The sequence below is a fragment of the Tachypleus tridentatus genome, chromosome 12 (genome assembly GCF_004210375.1).
Source record: "Tachypleus tridentatus isolate NWPU-2018 chromosome 12, ASM421037v1, whole genome shotgun sequence".
Lineage (NCBI taxonomy): Eukaryota > Metazoa > Arthropoda > Merostomata > Xiphosura > Limulidae > Tachypleus > Tachypleus tridentatus.
The window spans coordinates 43,157,907-43,175,097 of NC_134836.1; the positions used below are offsets into that span (position 1 = coordinate 43,157,907).

Consider the following 17,191-nt stretch of genomic DNA (forward strand, 5'->3'; position numbering starts at 1 on the left):
GTTTCTATATTGAGGTTATTGTCTACTTACATGACGTAGTTATTGAGTAAACGCACGAGTACTAACATAAATAAAAGGCGGTTTATGAGGGAAAAACCTTTTACAAGTTCTTATTGTGGTCTGCATAAGTTGTTTAGAGCAGTTGTTTACCAAAACACACATACACATTTGTTTCGTAAAAAAAAAGGTGTGCTTTTTGTACAATCATTTTTTGAAACAGATCATCGCAAGGTTTCATAATACAACACAACACTACTGTATTTCTATCACATTTTAATGATAATGACCCTATTTGTTACAAAATATGCAAGCTAAAAATACTTTCAGGAGGCAGAATAACTTTATTTATTTTACAGGAAAATGTTATTACATGAAAAAGCAAAAAAAACATCACTCTAGTAATAAAGTTATATCATAAAAAATGAAACAATAACATTCAGTTTAACAGTGTTTTCTACGAATTTTTAATATACAGTATAATACATTAAATCATTTGAAATTATGCAGTATTTATCAACATATTTATTTCAGTTTTGTTTCCTCCTAGGCGATGTATTGATAATTTAGAAATATACTCCCAAACTTACTCTCCATCTCTTTAAGCATTTTGACTTGTTTCCAAAAATATCTACGTATTAGATACGGACAGTGTAAATGACGTTTATACATTCCTCAATATTTAACATCAAAAGTAACAACCATAATTCCAAAATTATTTAATTTATATGTGTATCAAAAGCATGTGATTAGTCTGTTCTATTATGACGTTTTGTGCCCTGTCAGAGTTTAATTACATAATTATTCAAGCACTTTTTTTAACAAAGAGAAAACCAGCGAATAAAAAGTCGAGTTTTCATAATGAATAGAGTTTCAGATCTCTGGAGGTGGCGAGCTAGAAAACTAATTACAAATCCTTCAAAACATAGTTTTACCTAAGCCATGATCAAGTATTGAGAAATACAGATGGTTTTATGTATTTGTTTTTCAAATAAAAACAACACTTTTGCTCTTTGTATGTGCCAAAGAGCTATTTAGAAATTGAAGTAAATTGCTTGCGTATGTGTGACCAGTAATAGTGCCTATAATATAATTGCTTGTTTTGAATTTCGCGCAAAGCTAATTTAGGGGTGTAAGACTAGAGGGAAAGCAGTTTAATCATCACCACTCAAAGCCAACTCTTGGGCTACTCTCTTACGAACAAATAGTGTGATTAACCACACATTATAAAGCCTCCACGCCTGAAAGAGCGAGCATGTTTGGTGTGACAGGAATTTGAACCCGCGACTCTCAGGTTACGAGTCGACCGCCTTAACCAACCTGGCCATGCCACACCGTATAATATAATAATTATATTTGTTTATAATGCCCACTCTTATGTTAAGGCATATATAAAATATGATATATAAACGTAGCATCATGGTCAAAAGTTGCTGTTGTCCTAAAAGTGATATCACTTTTAATAAATTTGTTAAATGCCTCAGAAATTCCAAAACTAGAATAATAAGCGATACGATATTTGACTGAGAGCACTGGCTGACGTTTAAGACTCTGTCAGACTTATTTTTCTGATGGTTAGTTGAATGCTTAAAGACATTTAACTATTATAACTGAAATATCTTAGAAATAATTAAAATAAAATTTTAATTATGTATTAATAAAGACATAATAGTTTTATGAATATTTATATAAACATTTTTAATGCATTTTATATCCATACAATAACATTCGCAGCATTTATTACATAAAAAGAAACATTATATAGTTTCTAATTAAATCACTAAACTAGTTACTGTCAAGATGATTTCCGTTTGTTCTTTTGTTTCGGTGGAATTGGCACAAGAAACAGTTAAAGCCAATATGTACATGTACGGCAAATTGTGTCAGCATTTTCTAAAGTTATTAATTTTCAATGAATGTATTTATTCTAGATTTGCAGTTCTTAAAATTTCAATCAGTCCGCTCAAACGTAAATTTAAAGAATTGTGACGACAGCAATATGTAATATTAATCAATGGCATGTTAGAACTAACACACTATAAAAATGTCAAAGACGTGGGTGAATATCAAATAAAGGAGTACATTTTACAGAAATTCTCTTTCATGAATTGACTACAGATATGGTGTGCATTATTACAGGTACAGCGTGATATATTGTGATAGCAAATTTGTGATGTCGAGAAAACCCACTTGTAAAGAAAAATATATATGTAAGAAAGGCTCGAAGAAGGTCGAAACGTTGTTCGCTCCTCGACGTAAAAATTTTCTCAACCTAAACGAGCCGTTTTTACATATATATAATAGAAAATATGTTCTATTCAATAGTAACAACTTGTCACTATATAACATAAACCCAATGCTAGATAACACGTGTCACCCACAGTTCTGCTCATTGAAGCAAAACTGTCACTTTTAAAAGTAATATAAAAAAAGAACTTTAAAGAAGAAAAATGTTCTTTATATACCTATGACTATATGAGTAATTTTTTTTTAAATTATTATAACTCAGAGAAAACTTCATTTGCTATCAGCGACTCACACTGAAGCATGAGATTTAGTTGTTTGGAATCAAGCACAAAGCTACCAATGGGGTATCTGTATTCTGCCCACCACGGGTATCAAAAACCATTTTCTCACGGTGTAAGTCCACAGACATACCGCTGTGCAATTGGTGGGCATCAGATTTGGAAATGACAATAATAATTTTAATAAATGTGTCACTAAGTTTAAGTGCACTTGTCTTTTATTTGTACAAGCATTTTATTAGTTTTATAATACTGAGTTAATGCAATTATTTTTCAAGGAGATTGTTTGTTTATTTCTTTTTAGAATTTCGCGCATAGCTATACGAGGGCTATCTGTGCTAGCCGTCCCTAATTTGGCAGTGTAAGACTAGAGGAAAAGATAGCTAGTCATCACCACCCACAGCGAACTCTTGGGCTACTCTTTAACGAACGATTAGAGGGATTCATCGTCACATTATAACGCCCTCACGACTGAAAGGGCGATCATGTTTGGTGTGACAGAGATTCCAATATGCGACCCTCAGATTGCGAGTTGAGCGCCTTAACCACCTGGCCATGCCGGGCCATTTTGAAGAATAATACAGTTTGAGGTTATATGATCAAGTTGCATAAAAGATTTGACAATTTTAGTGGGTCTTGGTCTCTGTTTTTACGTTCACATTAACATAAGTTTAAAATAATGTAATATATCCATGTTTTTTAGGTTTTTATACAGATTTTAAGATCTTAAGTTGAACAAACTAACGTAATTCCTTCTCCTTATATCACAGTAATTTTAGTAAAGATTTGTTTTTTAGAAATAACGTAGCCTTTATGAAGCATCTGCCAAAGTTTTAGTTGATTTGTATTTCTCAAAGTTCTCCATTTCCGTATAAAGATATTTCTGATTTTTACATATATAAGATCTGCAATATCTTCGTTCTTTACTTATTCTCTGTTGAAGTCTAGATCTTCAATAACTGACAAAAAATGGCTCCTCACGCATTCCTTGCTCCTCAGCGCGCTCTTCTGCATAGCGAGATCGGTAGCCAAGCTTCAAGATGATGTAAAACGAGATGAAGAGTGGCGGAAGCATACCAACAATAAAACCAGTTACGTTGAACTTTTTAGGACTTTTTTCCTCTTCTGAATTTGCAACGGTTTTGTTTGTAGCTGTCTCATAGATATCTGATAAAAAAAAATACGTAGAACAACTAATGTCATTATGGTCCACAATTGAACAATGTCACATGAAAGTAAAGGGCAGAATCATAAACTTCATGGTGCACTAAGACTTATGAAAGTACACGTTTAGGTATTATCCCGCTAACTGTAACACATTAAGGAATTAGCCCATATATTTATGTATTTTAATTTCTAATTAACGTATTGTACGTATTTAAGTTATCAACGAAGAAAAGAAAACAATTAATAAAGTATTAAATAATTGCATTCTCTTACCAATCAGCTGAAGAAAAGCTCGAGATCTACCGTGTTTGTTGCTGGCTTCACAAGTGTAATTACCATAACTACTGTCATTGGAGATCACAGTGAGAAACCTAGGTGATATATTCAAAGTGGCAAACACAGTACAGTTTGCAGCCTTTTTAATCGATATATTGTAATCGGGGAATGTCCGTTCATCGAGAACCGTGTTATCTTTAAACCAATACACGTCAGGAGCAGGAAGTCCTTCAACAATGCATTCTAAGACACATCCAAATTCCACTGTAATGTTAACCTCCTCATTTGGCACAAAGATCAAAGGCGGAACTGTAAAAAAAGAGAAGAACTGATAAGATCGAAAACAAAATCAAGTTAACGTTCCTTCTTTAATACAACGGTCAGGGAAGTAAAAATTTGCTTTAATAGCATCGAAAATAGATTCCATTAACGAATTGAGATTGTTAATAAGTAATGACATTTCTACAACGAAGAAATAAAACAACAACTACAAATTTTCTCATCTTACGATTTACACCCACGTTAAAGAAACCCGCTGTTTATGAAATGACAGTAACGTCCATAAAAGGAAGAAAGAAAATATTGACCAAGCTGACTGTTTTAAAGGAAAACATAGTTCATTAAAACGTAGATGTTTTTGTAGTTTATTACTTAAAGTGCAGGTTATTTAAGTTACAAAGAAGAACTTGCTAGTATTATTATTTATATCCTATATATAGTTTCATTTATAAAGCAAGTATAGTGTATACACATTTTCACGAAGTAATGTTGACAAAATAGCAATAATTAATTGTTATTCATTCAATGAAATTAAAAAATTATAGCTTAAAATATAAAATACATAATGTAAATATCAACTACATAGCTGTTGAAGGTTTTCAAAATATAAGCGTAACATAGTTGTTTTTCTCAGTTAAACTTTGTAACATATTTTTAGCTGTAACATTGGAGCTCATAGAAAAATTCATAGCTCTGTCATCTTTCCGACCAAATTGAGATCTAACCTTTTTGGGCTTAAGAGGTCAAATTATTTCGATTGGTGCATTTGACCACACCCAAGGTCTCATATATTAATTTATTCTAACCCGGCCTTCAAGAATTACAATCTGAAGGCTGGAGATTCTGATGAATAAGACAATCGAATCTGGTATAGGCATGCCCCACTCTTGGTGTTGCTGACACACAAAAGTATAGTTAATGAAAAAGGAAAACAAAGGTTTAATAAATTAATTAACTCTAATCTTCCTTTATAAATTAAATGCCGCAGCTGTTGAGGATTCCCTCTTGTTATAAGAACATTTTGTTCATGATTAAAAACTATATTTATTTAAAATTTTACCATTTATGAAACTTTAGACCTAAATTAATGTTTAAATAAAGGTTATTATGTATTTATAAGTTATATATTCTACTAAAACTAGTTTTAGTAGGATATATTACTCGTAAGGATTGCCGAAAGGAGTTAAAATAGGTTGAAAATGGGTTTTACATGTTATAATAAAATACAATAAGAAATTGTATGATACAATTATATACGTGTACAACATGTTTAACTGAACTCGGTTAATAGCAAAGCGTTGTAATCGTTGCGAACTTCTAATTTCGTACAAACGACTATATGTTTTTATAAACTTAATTGTTGTTAGTATTTGAAAATGGACATATTGAATTATTCGACCTCAAATGACAGAAACTGAATATGCACACATAAGCAAAAGTGAAACGGTTACTTGATGTTTATCGTATGAGTTATCGTGCATATATTTATTACGTCTACTTGGAATACTTTTTTACATATGAACATAATATTTTACCCAGTTGTAGCTTCAAATGACAAAAACCTGTGGTTACTTTAATTGTTTGTTTAGAATTAAGCACAAAGTTACACAATGGGCTATCTGCGTTCCGCTCACCCCGGGTATCGAATCCGGTTTCTAGCATTGTAAGTCCACATATTTCCTTTAATAATTTTAATATATATATATGTATGCATTGTCTGCTAACATAACAACATATTAGTACTTGTGTATTTGATGGAGGTAAGTTGAAGCTGGGTGTGACATTGTAAGCTATGTTTTCAAGATAAAATCTTAACGAACAATATAAATGTTGTGAAGAGACTTGAATAAAGAAATAAAAAAAAAACTACTTTAACAGTACCACAGTGGCACACTATAAAGTGATCTAATAAAATTATACGTACCAGTTCTCAAATCACAAATACAGATAGCGAGTAAATTACGCACTATTGAGTGGATGCAAATAGAGTTAGGTACAATGGTGAATAAGAAAACTAAAGCATTTTGCAAGTATATAATAACTTTCCTTCTTTTATGCAAAACACATATTCATATTTTAACACAATGTCATTTCAATTGCAGGAACTAGTAAAGGAACTAATAGAAATAAATAGATAAGTTTTGTTTCTAAAAAGAAAGAATGTCGATCAGTGCTGTAAAATCCAATATAATATAATATATAATAATAAAAATCTATTACTGCAAATTAATAGAATTATACCATCAAAAGCACTGTAGAAGCTAAACGTTTTTCATTTTAATTTGTACCTTAAGGCAAAAGAAACTTATAGGGGAATGTATCAACTGGAAAGGTGCTATAAATAGTTTACCCGCAATATTTTAGTTTATCGAACGCTTACTGATAGGTGGACTGACGTCTGTACTGTATAGAAGGAAATTAATTAGGAGTTTTTTGTTTGTTTCTTCCATGAGTAAGAGAAGAACAAAGTAATTACAAATAATATATCTATTCTGTTTCATCTTAAGTACGTATAATAAAGTCAAGTGCCTCATGCACTGTTTGTTGTTGTTGTTATTGAATTAAGCACAAAGCTACACAATGGGCTGTCTGTGATTTGACAACCATGGGTATCGAAACCCGGATTTTAGCGTTGTAAGTCCGCAGACATACCGCTGAGCCACTGCAAGTCCACTGTTTGTTCCGGAACGCATTCTTCTGTCTTTTTGTGAGTATGTATATATACATATAAAACTTGTAAATTACGCTTGAAACATTTATAATACCTCAAGAATACTGTTATCTTTCATCGTTAGATTAATTGCACCGAAATAATCAAAAGAGCATACCTAAAATTCGTGAATTCAAATAGACCGCAACATACTCATGACGTTTCAGCAAACGTTACGTTACAGTTTGTCTGATTATATTACTGGTCTTTTTTTATTCTTTCTCTTTATATCTTCGGGTCTTCAACTTAGTTACACGAATTGATTATTTGCAGTTGAAGAAAAAATTACTAGAAGTGTAGACATTGTTCTACTTCATATACTCTTAATAACAGGCCATTAGGAGTTTGTCTGATAAGCCATGAACGCTCCATTACGTATATACGTATTAACAGAGAGAACTTTAAAAGTAACAAAGAAAACTACTTAGTTGTGCAAGTGTTAAGTTATGGGAAGTATTAAGAAAATATATAAGTTACATATGTTTTGCCAGAGCTGTATCAGAAAAATTGCATAATTAGATAGGTTTTGTTATATCCACTGTAACTTCTTCTGATGATATAATAACATTTGACATTAACAGGCGATATATTATTTGTTTGTTTTTCTAATTTCGTGCAAAGCTACACGAGGACTATCTGCTCTAGCCATCTCTGATTTAGCAGTGTAAGACTAGAGGGATGGCAGCTAGTCATCACCACCTACCTCCAGCTCTTGGGCTACTCTTTTACCAACGAATAGTTGGATTTAGCGAAACGTTATAACACCCCCACCGCTGAAAGGGTGAGAATGTTTGGTGTGACGGGGATTCAAACCCGTGACCCTCGGATTACGAGTCGAATGCCTTAACCGCTTAGTCATGCCTGGTCGAATATAATCATATCATCAGTGGTACTCAAGGTTATTAAATATTAAGATAAATTATTTCTTATATAACAGATATTGAACCTGATAGGGATTATGTAATTCTGATAGTGATGTTAGATAACTACAGAACCTTCGTGTATATGATTTTTAGCATTTAATTAACAGACTTTAACGGCGCAGGTCAGAACAACATTGGTGCCGGAAAGTGTAATGTTGCACGTAGCAGGTGCCAATCAAGATCACCTACCCTAAAGATGTCTGCGTTAGCTGTCCCTAATTTTAAGGTTATAAACTATGAGGAAGGCATTTATTCAACACAATTCACTGATAACTCTTCTGCTATTCTTTACCAACCAATTGTGTGATTGACTGAAACAGTACAGAGTCCTAACGGCTAAAAGGACAAGCATGTTCAGCAATAGATTTCGGTCCCGCAATGTACAGTTTGCAAGACAAGCGTTCTAGTCATGAGGTCCTTCCCACTTGAAGGGTTATTATCTATATTTGTGATGTGGTTCAGTAAATTTACCGCTAACCCACCGGAAGACATGAAAAGTAAGAAAAACGATGCAATATTCCAAAAGCGATTAGAATATGCGTCGTACTGATATGGGATTTAAACATCATTTACTGTCTTAAAAATCCTTCATAAGACCTCCGAGAGGGAAAAACTGGCCCCCCAAAAAAACGTAAGAGCCAGAAACGGACAGGGATCCCCAGACTATGTAAATGTAATCTAATAATACAACCTAAAAAACAAACTTATTCTTCTGATTGAACAAATATACAAATAAGTGAAACCTGTAAAATGCCTTGTCAGAAACATAAACATTGAAAGAAAGGACACTGTTTCACCTCTGGTGTTTCTAGATGCTGATTACCTTTGGATTCATGCTTGAATAAATCAAATCATTAATTGGAAGTGAAGAAATGATAAAAAAAAGTGGAGAAGAAAGAGTAATGAGAAGGACAAGTGACCTGAGAGGTCAAAATCCAATTAGATTAGAAGAAAGCAAGGTATATGATATTGATTTAGGTGAAGATGGAAACGCTGAAACCTCTAAAACCATTACTGCTATGTACAGCTGTATCTTTTTCATACTTCATGGATTTCAAATCTGGATAATTTTATTAGTATTATTTAACAGATTTATTAGATAAAATTAACAGTAGTTTAACCAGTTAGTTATATAATTCACCCTATCAAGGTTGAGTGACCATTGAAACTAATATCTTATCGAGTGCGTAACTGACTATAAGTAGTGCATACAACCACATTATTAGGCTCAATAGACGCATGTCCTACATAGTTTTGATTTTGTTAAGAAGCAAGCAACCAAAAGTAGCAAATCAATATCTAATCTACAAAACAAAACAAGAGGTATATTTATATTCATGTCCCTCCAGTGACATTGTGGAATGACTGCGGACCGACAACGCTAGGAACCGTGGTGGGCAGAGTACAGATAGCCCATTGAGTAGCTTTGTGCTTAATTCTAACTGATCAATCAGTTTGTATATATAAATAATTACTTCAAAAATTAAGTAATTTAATAAATACATAAGCATCACCAATAATAACTACAAAAATTAATAATGTTATTAAACATTAATTCAACCAAACTAATAATGTTATAGTAAAGTTGTACAATGAGAAGTTAAGTAGCTTATAATAGGTATTAAAATGTAATATTAATGTTCTCAGACTGTTTACAATTTCATTGGACAAGCTTATTTATACGTAGGCTAAACAATGAGGCTAGATAAACCCTAGGATTTAGAAATAAACTCATCTAATACATGAACTTGTAGATAGCGGTAACTATCTCACAAGGGCTTAGTCTGGTTTTATAATTCGACTTCAACTTAGAAGAGTGTCCACCGACATCATGACTCGAATCTTAGATCCACAACCCGACACGTCATACCTACTTGGAAACAGAATAATAATCTGTTTACTTTCTGATACTAGTTCTAATTTAAGAAGTACCTTCCCGCTTTTTTGTCATACAAATTTTGTATTGTGTATTTATAATTTGAGGAATGTAGTTATAATTCTTATTTTGAGCAAATACAATTCCTAGCTAAGAAGGATACACCACTTTTTTTTTTTTTTTTAGAAGCTATACTAGTTAGGTGTAATATTGTGTCTGTACTGACGGAATATCATAGCTGAGACAGGCAACGTCTTGTTTCCTGAAGTTAAGGTAATGCTGAAAATAATTATAGCATTACTGATTAACATTTAACTTTATTTTCACATATCAGGCTTAGGTAAACCGTTCATATAAGTTATTCTTTTGTTTTTTTCTTGTATTACTGCTCTATTTTCTTGTGTCTTTAAAAAGATGCTTGTTTGGAATTTCGCGCAAAGCTACACGAGAACTATCTGAGCTAGCCGTCCCTAATTTAGCAGTGTAAGACAAGAGGTAAGGAAACTAGTCATTACCACCCATCGCCAACTATTGGGCTACACTTTTACCAATTAATAGTGGGATTGACCGACACATTAAACACACCTACGGCTGAAAGGAAGAGCATGTTTGGTGTGACAGGAATTCGAGCCCGAGACCCTCCGATTACGATTCGAGTGCCTTAACCACCTGGCCATGCCGTGACGCTTTAAGAAGATGCAGTGACATTTATCCCCTTGAAAATTGTTCGAAATAATTTATTCTTCAATAATAAATGTATGTGAGATTACTCGTAGCTGGCAACAAAGCTAACCAATAGACTCTTCGTGTTTTGCTCACCGCTGGTTTCGAAATGCGGTTTCTAGCGTTCTAACTTCGCAGACTTACCGCTGTGTCGCTATTCGAGTCTAAATTTTTGACTATACGATATTCTATTAAATAGTCTTAATTTCAAATTCATCTTTGTCCTTTTTTGTAGATTTTTATTTTATATAATATTTTTCTAAAAATTAAAGAGTAATATATACATAAGTAATTGAGAGATTGTATAAAATTTGCGCTTAAACAATTTTTTGATTATTTAAAATTTTTTAATTAAAATATAAATTTGGTCATTACTAAATTTTTTCTCTTTTTGGTTTTTAAAAATCTAAATAAATTGCTTAGCTAGGCAAACAAAGATCCGAGACAAACTTTCATGAATTAGGCTGGTGAACTTTTAAAATTCTAGTTTTTTCTTTATCAAAGGGTCTTCATTGTAAACTGATAATTAAACGATTATTTTCATACAAACTCCATTAACGGCTTAAGATACATTTAAATTTTTTTTATATTGATTTTCAGGATTTTAACATATTAGGTTTCTAAAAATTTAATTCATTCTAGAATATTCCAGATTTTTTGGAAAAAATAAGTTTATGTTATACACGCAGATACACGAAAATATACACACACATAAATATATAATAGAGTTGAATGTTTGTATAGAAATGTTTTTACATTTTGGTGAATTAATACTTATAGAAATGAATACTGTCGAAAACACTTGGTGAAAGATTTGTTAGCGAATAAAAATGACTGTGTACGCTAAGATATTTCATTCATGAACATAATGACGTTGTGAACATTAATTATAATTTTTTGAGCTAATGCTGTGTTTTTTAGTAATGTTCAAATAATGTTACTACTTCGACAAGACGAATGTTTGTGACAAGAGTAAAGTCGGTCATAATTTCGTCACTTGTGTACTGAAGTCTCATAACTGTATAAACATTATATATATATAGGTTTTATATTACTAAACTACGAATTATTCAGAACAATATCTTAATACGTTTATCACCATTAATTAGAAATCGTTAAACACATTACATTATAATATATCCAGTCGATTACCGTAAATGCTGTTAATCGTGTTACAACAATATATTAGTATTAAACTCGCCGAGAGAACATATACAGATACCTGTTATTACATAATATCACAAATTTTAAAGGAAATCCAATAGCCTATTTATTTTGTTTTTCTGCTCTCAAATTCATTGCATTTAAGTAAGAATTACTAAAAAAAAAGATTTAAGAGACAAAAATGAATCATACTATCAAGGTTTGTTTTGTTTTTATAAATGCAGCAACAAACATAATCGCGTCTTAGCGTTATAGTTAGTAACAGATTAGAGAACAATATTTTTGTTTTCTTAGATATTATTGTATTACAGTGGTTGTATGATCATTACCTAAATTTGTTGGATTCAATGCACAATATCCTATAAAGATGACGTAAAATATTTACGAATTTTAGGTTATCTATTTGTTTCTCATTATTTTCCTTTTCAAGAGTAGTCGAGAGATCAAAGCCTGTCGCCAAACATGGCCGCTCTTTAAACATTGTGGACGCTACAATGAGAGGACCAATTTTAATATTCGTTGGTGGAGAATAGCCTAAGTATTGGAGATGGGTGCAGTTGATATCTGCCTCCCCTCTAGTCTATCATCACATGTTAGGAATGATTAGTGCAGATACCCCTTGATTAGCTTTGCGCGAAGTCTAATAAACACACAAAATCGTGTCCTTGCTGTGGATAGAACAAAGATAACTTATTGTGTGGAAAAAAATCAAACTATCTGTATCTTCTTTCTTTCTTTTTCAACCATACGAGTTTGGTGGTTTGAATAAGATCCGTATCAAAGTGCACTGGATATTGGAAAGCTCAAATGATAATGGAAATTATGCTGAACACATGATACTTGGAGTAATTTTGCTTATGAATATACTTCATATGCTGACTTAGAATAACAGAAAATGGACTGAAATTATTCTATAGCAATTTTCGGTACAGACGGTATAAAGCCAAATGTTTTAAAATTTAGCTTATGGTACTAAGTTATAATAATTTAAAATGAAGATTCCCCTTTATTCGGATCCTGTGCATCAACATTTATGGATTTATTTATTTTTTATGTATTGATAATTTTTTGAGTGTAAATGGATTAATGTGGGTCACATCTGTTGTTTTAAGAAATAGCCTATTTCTTTTTTTACATCTAGCTTCATTAAATGTCATTGCTTACGCATTTTAATTAAGTTTTTGCATTAATTCATGTCCTGCATTGATTAATTTTGTTTAGAGTTTGTTTGTCCGCGAACTCCATCCACAGTTTTGAAGCTAGTAGAACCCAACTTGGCAGACGAGTCATGGTGGACTAGGGGTGCTCTTATCTATATGTAAAGTTACATTTACTAAGAGGTTACAAAGAGGGGAGTCTGAAGCGTGTGAAGAAGATTATTCATGCATGATGAGGGTCTAGAAATATGTGTTCAGGGTTGAAGGTTGCTAAACTTGAATATGACATTATATTTTGTGTTCTTAGCTTAATCGATTTTTGAATTTTTGGAGGCGTCACATTTAAATGATTTTCACACTCATCCTTACAAGGATGCAGAACGATAATGATCTGGAGTTATAAAGGGGTTTGGTTTTAGATATGTATTACCTCCCTTGGTGGGGACAATAGAGGTTCTTGATCGGTACATGTGACTATGCTAGTTGGTTATAATGCTTAAAGTAATTTGTGATTAATACTGGTTAATTCGGGTATAGTCTTCAGTTTAGATCTGAAACGTTATTTGCCTTACAAACGATATATTCAATTTGAAACATAAAATATTCTAATTGGTATTGAAAATATTAATTCTAGTAAGCTGTAGAATTTATAAAATAATGACGATACTAATAAACATAATTGTAATCTTTGGGAGAGATATACTTGACTCAATTCAAGGTAAATTACATTCTTTATTAAGATAGTAAATTTCTGGAATGAATTGCCAACTTTCATGTTAAGCTGGTATGTTAATAAAGATTCAGAAAGGACTAGATGAATATTTCGACCCCTTTTGTGTTAGGTCATCATGTATGATTAACATGGAAATTCATTTGATTTAATATTTGAATTCGCTTGAATTTTTTTTAAAACAAAATGCATAGCATAGGTACAGGAGCAATATATATATATATATATATATATCCAAATAAAAACAAACATCTTGCTTACTTTATAATGTAATTTAAAGTAGCATTTGTTTTAAATTTACGGAAACAGTTAATTGCGTGGAAATTCATTTAAGGTTATTATAAAGTCAAAATTTGGTTAAAATGCTATTGTGTACAATTTATTTCATATTTCTCTGATTTTACGTTCACTAGATCCATTAATGAAACATATTTACTAAATTAATATTATGTAGATAGCTTTGTTTGAAACTGAAAATGTCGTATGCTTGGTTAACAGCTAGATTATTTTAGGTGGAACATAAAAAAACATTAACAATAATATTTTTTTAGTAAGAGTAAATGATCAAATCTCCTGAAGATATGATTTAGCATAATATAATAGAGTGTTAGGATGTCGAGTACTGATTTGACGTAGTACAATAGTGTTAGGATAAGGTTAATTTGTGAAGAGTAATTATTAAGAGAAAAATCATCAAAGCATCTTAGTTTCTAAAGCAAATAAAAGGATAATATTAAATACAGTGACAACTACAATAAATAGATAATCTATTCACAGTAATCTATGAACTTAAGCAGTGTTATGTTGACAAAAGTATGGGGCTCTAGTAAGGTATTTAATTGTCATCCTGTTTCATTACATAGTTTGTGTAAAAGTGCTAAATTTGTCATTCTAACTAAGAAACACAAAAATTACTTTATCACTTGCTTTCTTATTATTGTTAAACTATCACAATTTACTTCTGAATTGTTCTTTTTAGAAATCCTCCGACAACTTCACGGGAATTCGATTTTATTGGAAGCTCTTTTTTTCGAAGTATAACAAGTTCGACCCTGTGAGAAATGTACCAACTCACATAGGTTTTAATTAATTTTACTGGAGCTCTCAATAGAACTCAGACAGCAATACTCGCACTGAGATACTCTGCTGCTAAATGATTTTTTTATTTAAATGAAGATGATCCTTCTAAGATGTGTCAAGTGCTTCTGGGAGAATTTTACTTAAATTCTGAATGAAGTGCAACAGCAAAATTATTCTCGTCAAGAAATAAAGAAAGGTTTGTAATACGTTACTTACTTAATTACTAATAATATCAATTTTTGAAGTTGAGTTCTTCATTTAGTTGCTGGCTAGACTTATTTGTGCAAACATATCAATCCAATATATATGTAAAAACGGCTGGTATGGGTAAAAAAAGTTGAATCTGACGATGACCGAAGAAGGTCAAACCGTTGTTCGCTCCTCTACATAGAGCTTTCTCTATCCATCCAGCCCTTTTTACATATATATTTTTCTCTACAAGTGCGTTTGTTCGTCATCACGGATTATTATATCATGCCAATTTATTAAATTCATTAAAGTTGTAGTTTCCTTTAATTTTTCTAATGCTGCCAATGTATCTTTCATTTGAATCTTATTGCTTTTGAATTTAAAAAAAAAATACAGTGTCATTTGTTGCCTTATTTGAGAGAAATATTGACAAACAACTTTAAAATAGCGTTAACCAATAATAAGGACTTAAAGCGGTACCTAGCAAAAAAGTTAAAGAATCACAGCCATAAGCCACGAAAAATGTTACCTTTTTCTTAAAATTCCAACCATCTATACTACATACGCTGCTATTATATCTCTGACTTCCACAGTCTTCAAACCATAATCAAAGTTTTATGAGTTTTATATTTTGGAGCTACTGAGTTACGTTCAACTCTGAGACATACTATGAAATATTCCCCATATTTAAATTGTGGTACATTTTAAGAGTATCTGAATTCTTTTCTGGTTGTTCAAAGTTAGGGACGGCAGTACTTGTGCCACAAATTTATTCGTTCTATTTCATAAGGTATAATGCTAGAATTTGTTTCTTAGTATAGCGCCAGAAAAGTGTGTGTGTGTGTTTTCTCTCATAGGAAAGTCACATCGGGCTATATGCTGAGTCCACCGAGGCCAGGAAGATCTTCAACCAACTACAATTTCTTGTTGCCATACAATTAGAGGAGAAACAGAACACTGAATCTAGCTTTAGAGAATACACCAACCAAGTACGTGGCACATGTTTCATATGTTTTTCACTTTACAAAAACACTTATTCCATATAAATAATATTCTAAAACGATTTAAGATATCTAGAAAATTAACGCTTTTAACTTGTAGAGATTTGTGTTTCACTAGAATAGCTCCTAACCTGTAATATATATTTGCCATGAATCAATATATGAAATGTCCAGTTTTAGCATTTCGTTATAAACTTTATTATTCGTTTCTTCAACGTAGAAGAAATATTCTAGTGCCATTTGATTACATTTGCTCTGTCTTGATCGTTAATGTCTTTTAATTCGTTGTCAGTTTTTATTGTTGTCAATGTACTAGGCTTGTTTGCTTGTTTTTAATTTTGCGCAAGGCTATAACGAGAGTTTTGTGCTCCAGCCGTCCTTAATTTAGCAGTGAAAGACTAGAGGGAAGGCAAAGTATTCATCACCACATTGTTTGATGGGACGAACCGATCAACTCGAAACCAAACATTTACCAGTTGTGTCGTTTTTGGTTCTAATTGTTTTCTCTGTTTTCTTTTCACTGTATTATACGTATATTTCACACTCCTTCATTCACTTTATACGTAAGTGATAATTAAAATAAATATTAATTAATTTTAGAGATTAATTAACTTAATATTCATTTACTTCCTTGCTTTGCTCGGGCTTGGGCAGATGGTTGGGGCGTTTGACTCATAATCTGAGGGCAAATTCCATTATTCCTGGGTAAACGAATAGCCAAAAAAAATCGGTGGTGGTTGGTAATGACTAGGTGTCTCCCCGCTAGTCTTTTGGAGGATAACTACATCATTTCATTTGAAGTGACCAGTATGCCGTCGTAGAAACTTTATGGATACCCGTTTCATTTTATAACTGCTTGAGGTACGTTACAGTTGAATAGATACATCGTGAAAGCATCGTATTTACATATGACTTCTGTTACTCTTCAGGATAAAGCTCCTTTGTATATTATGATGCATACTGTTGCTTGGAATACTTGGACATTTTTGACAAAGACCTTTGTGTTCGTGGATCATTTCCTGTTGCAAGATATCAAAATTAGCTTTCTACACCTGCAGTATGATTTTTTTGCTGGTATATTTCTGGATGGTCCAACGCACCAAGTTAATCCATGTTCTTGTATTTCACAATATCATTAACTATAAGACATATATCAGTCTTGAAAATCATAAATCTTCGATATGAATATTTTTCATGGTCTGGGTGTATGAATACTTTGCATAGGAAAGAGCTTTCCAAAAGCGAACAGATTTTTTGTTGCTTCGCACTGTATACAAAACGTCAAAGCTATACATACGTTCCAATGCAACTCTATATCGATATTGGTTATTATACGACTAGCAGACTTGTATATTTAATATCCATTTAATACAGTGTATGTACTCAATCTCCAT

The 17,191-nt window shown here is 32.0% G+C and overlaps 1 protein-coding gene across 2 annotated transcripts in view; it reads right to left on the reverse strand.

The window, feature by feature from the left end:
* Positions 1–362: 362 nt before the first annotated feature.
* The window catches only part of LOC143233146 (igLON family member 5-like), a 73,521-nt gene continuing 56,692 nt past the window's right edge, over positions 363–17,191 (reverse strand). For both annotated transcript variants that reach the window (XM_076469086.1, XM_076469085.1), the window contains exons 5-6: positions 3,963–4,274; positions 363–3,689 (exon numbers count right to left, since the gene is read on the reverse strand). In XM_076469086.1, coding sequence (XP_076325201.1) covers positions 3,475–3,689; positions 3,963–4,274 — 527 coding nt within the window. In that variant the 3' untranslated portion in view covers positions 363–3,474. The remainder of the gene's footprint in view (positions 3,690–3,962; positions 4,275–17,191) is intronic.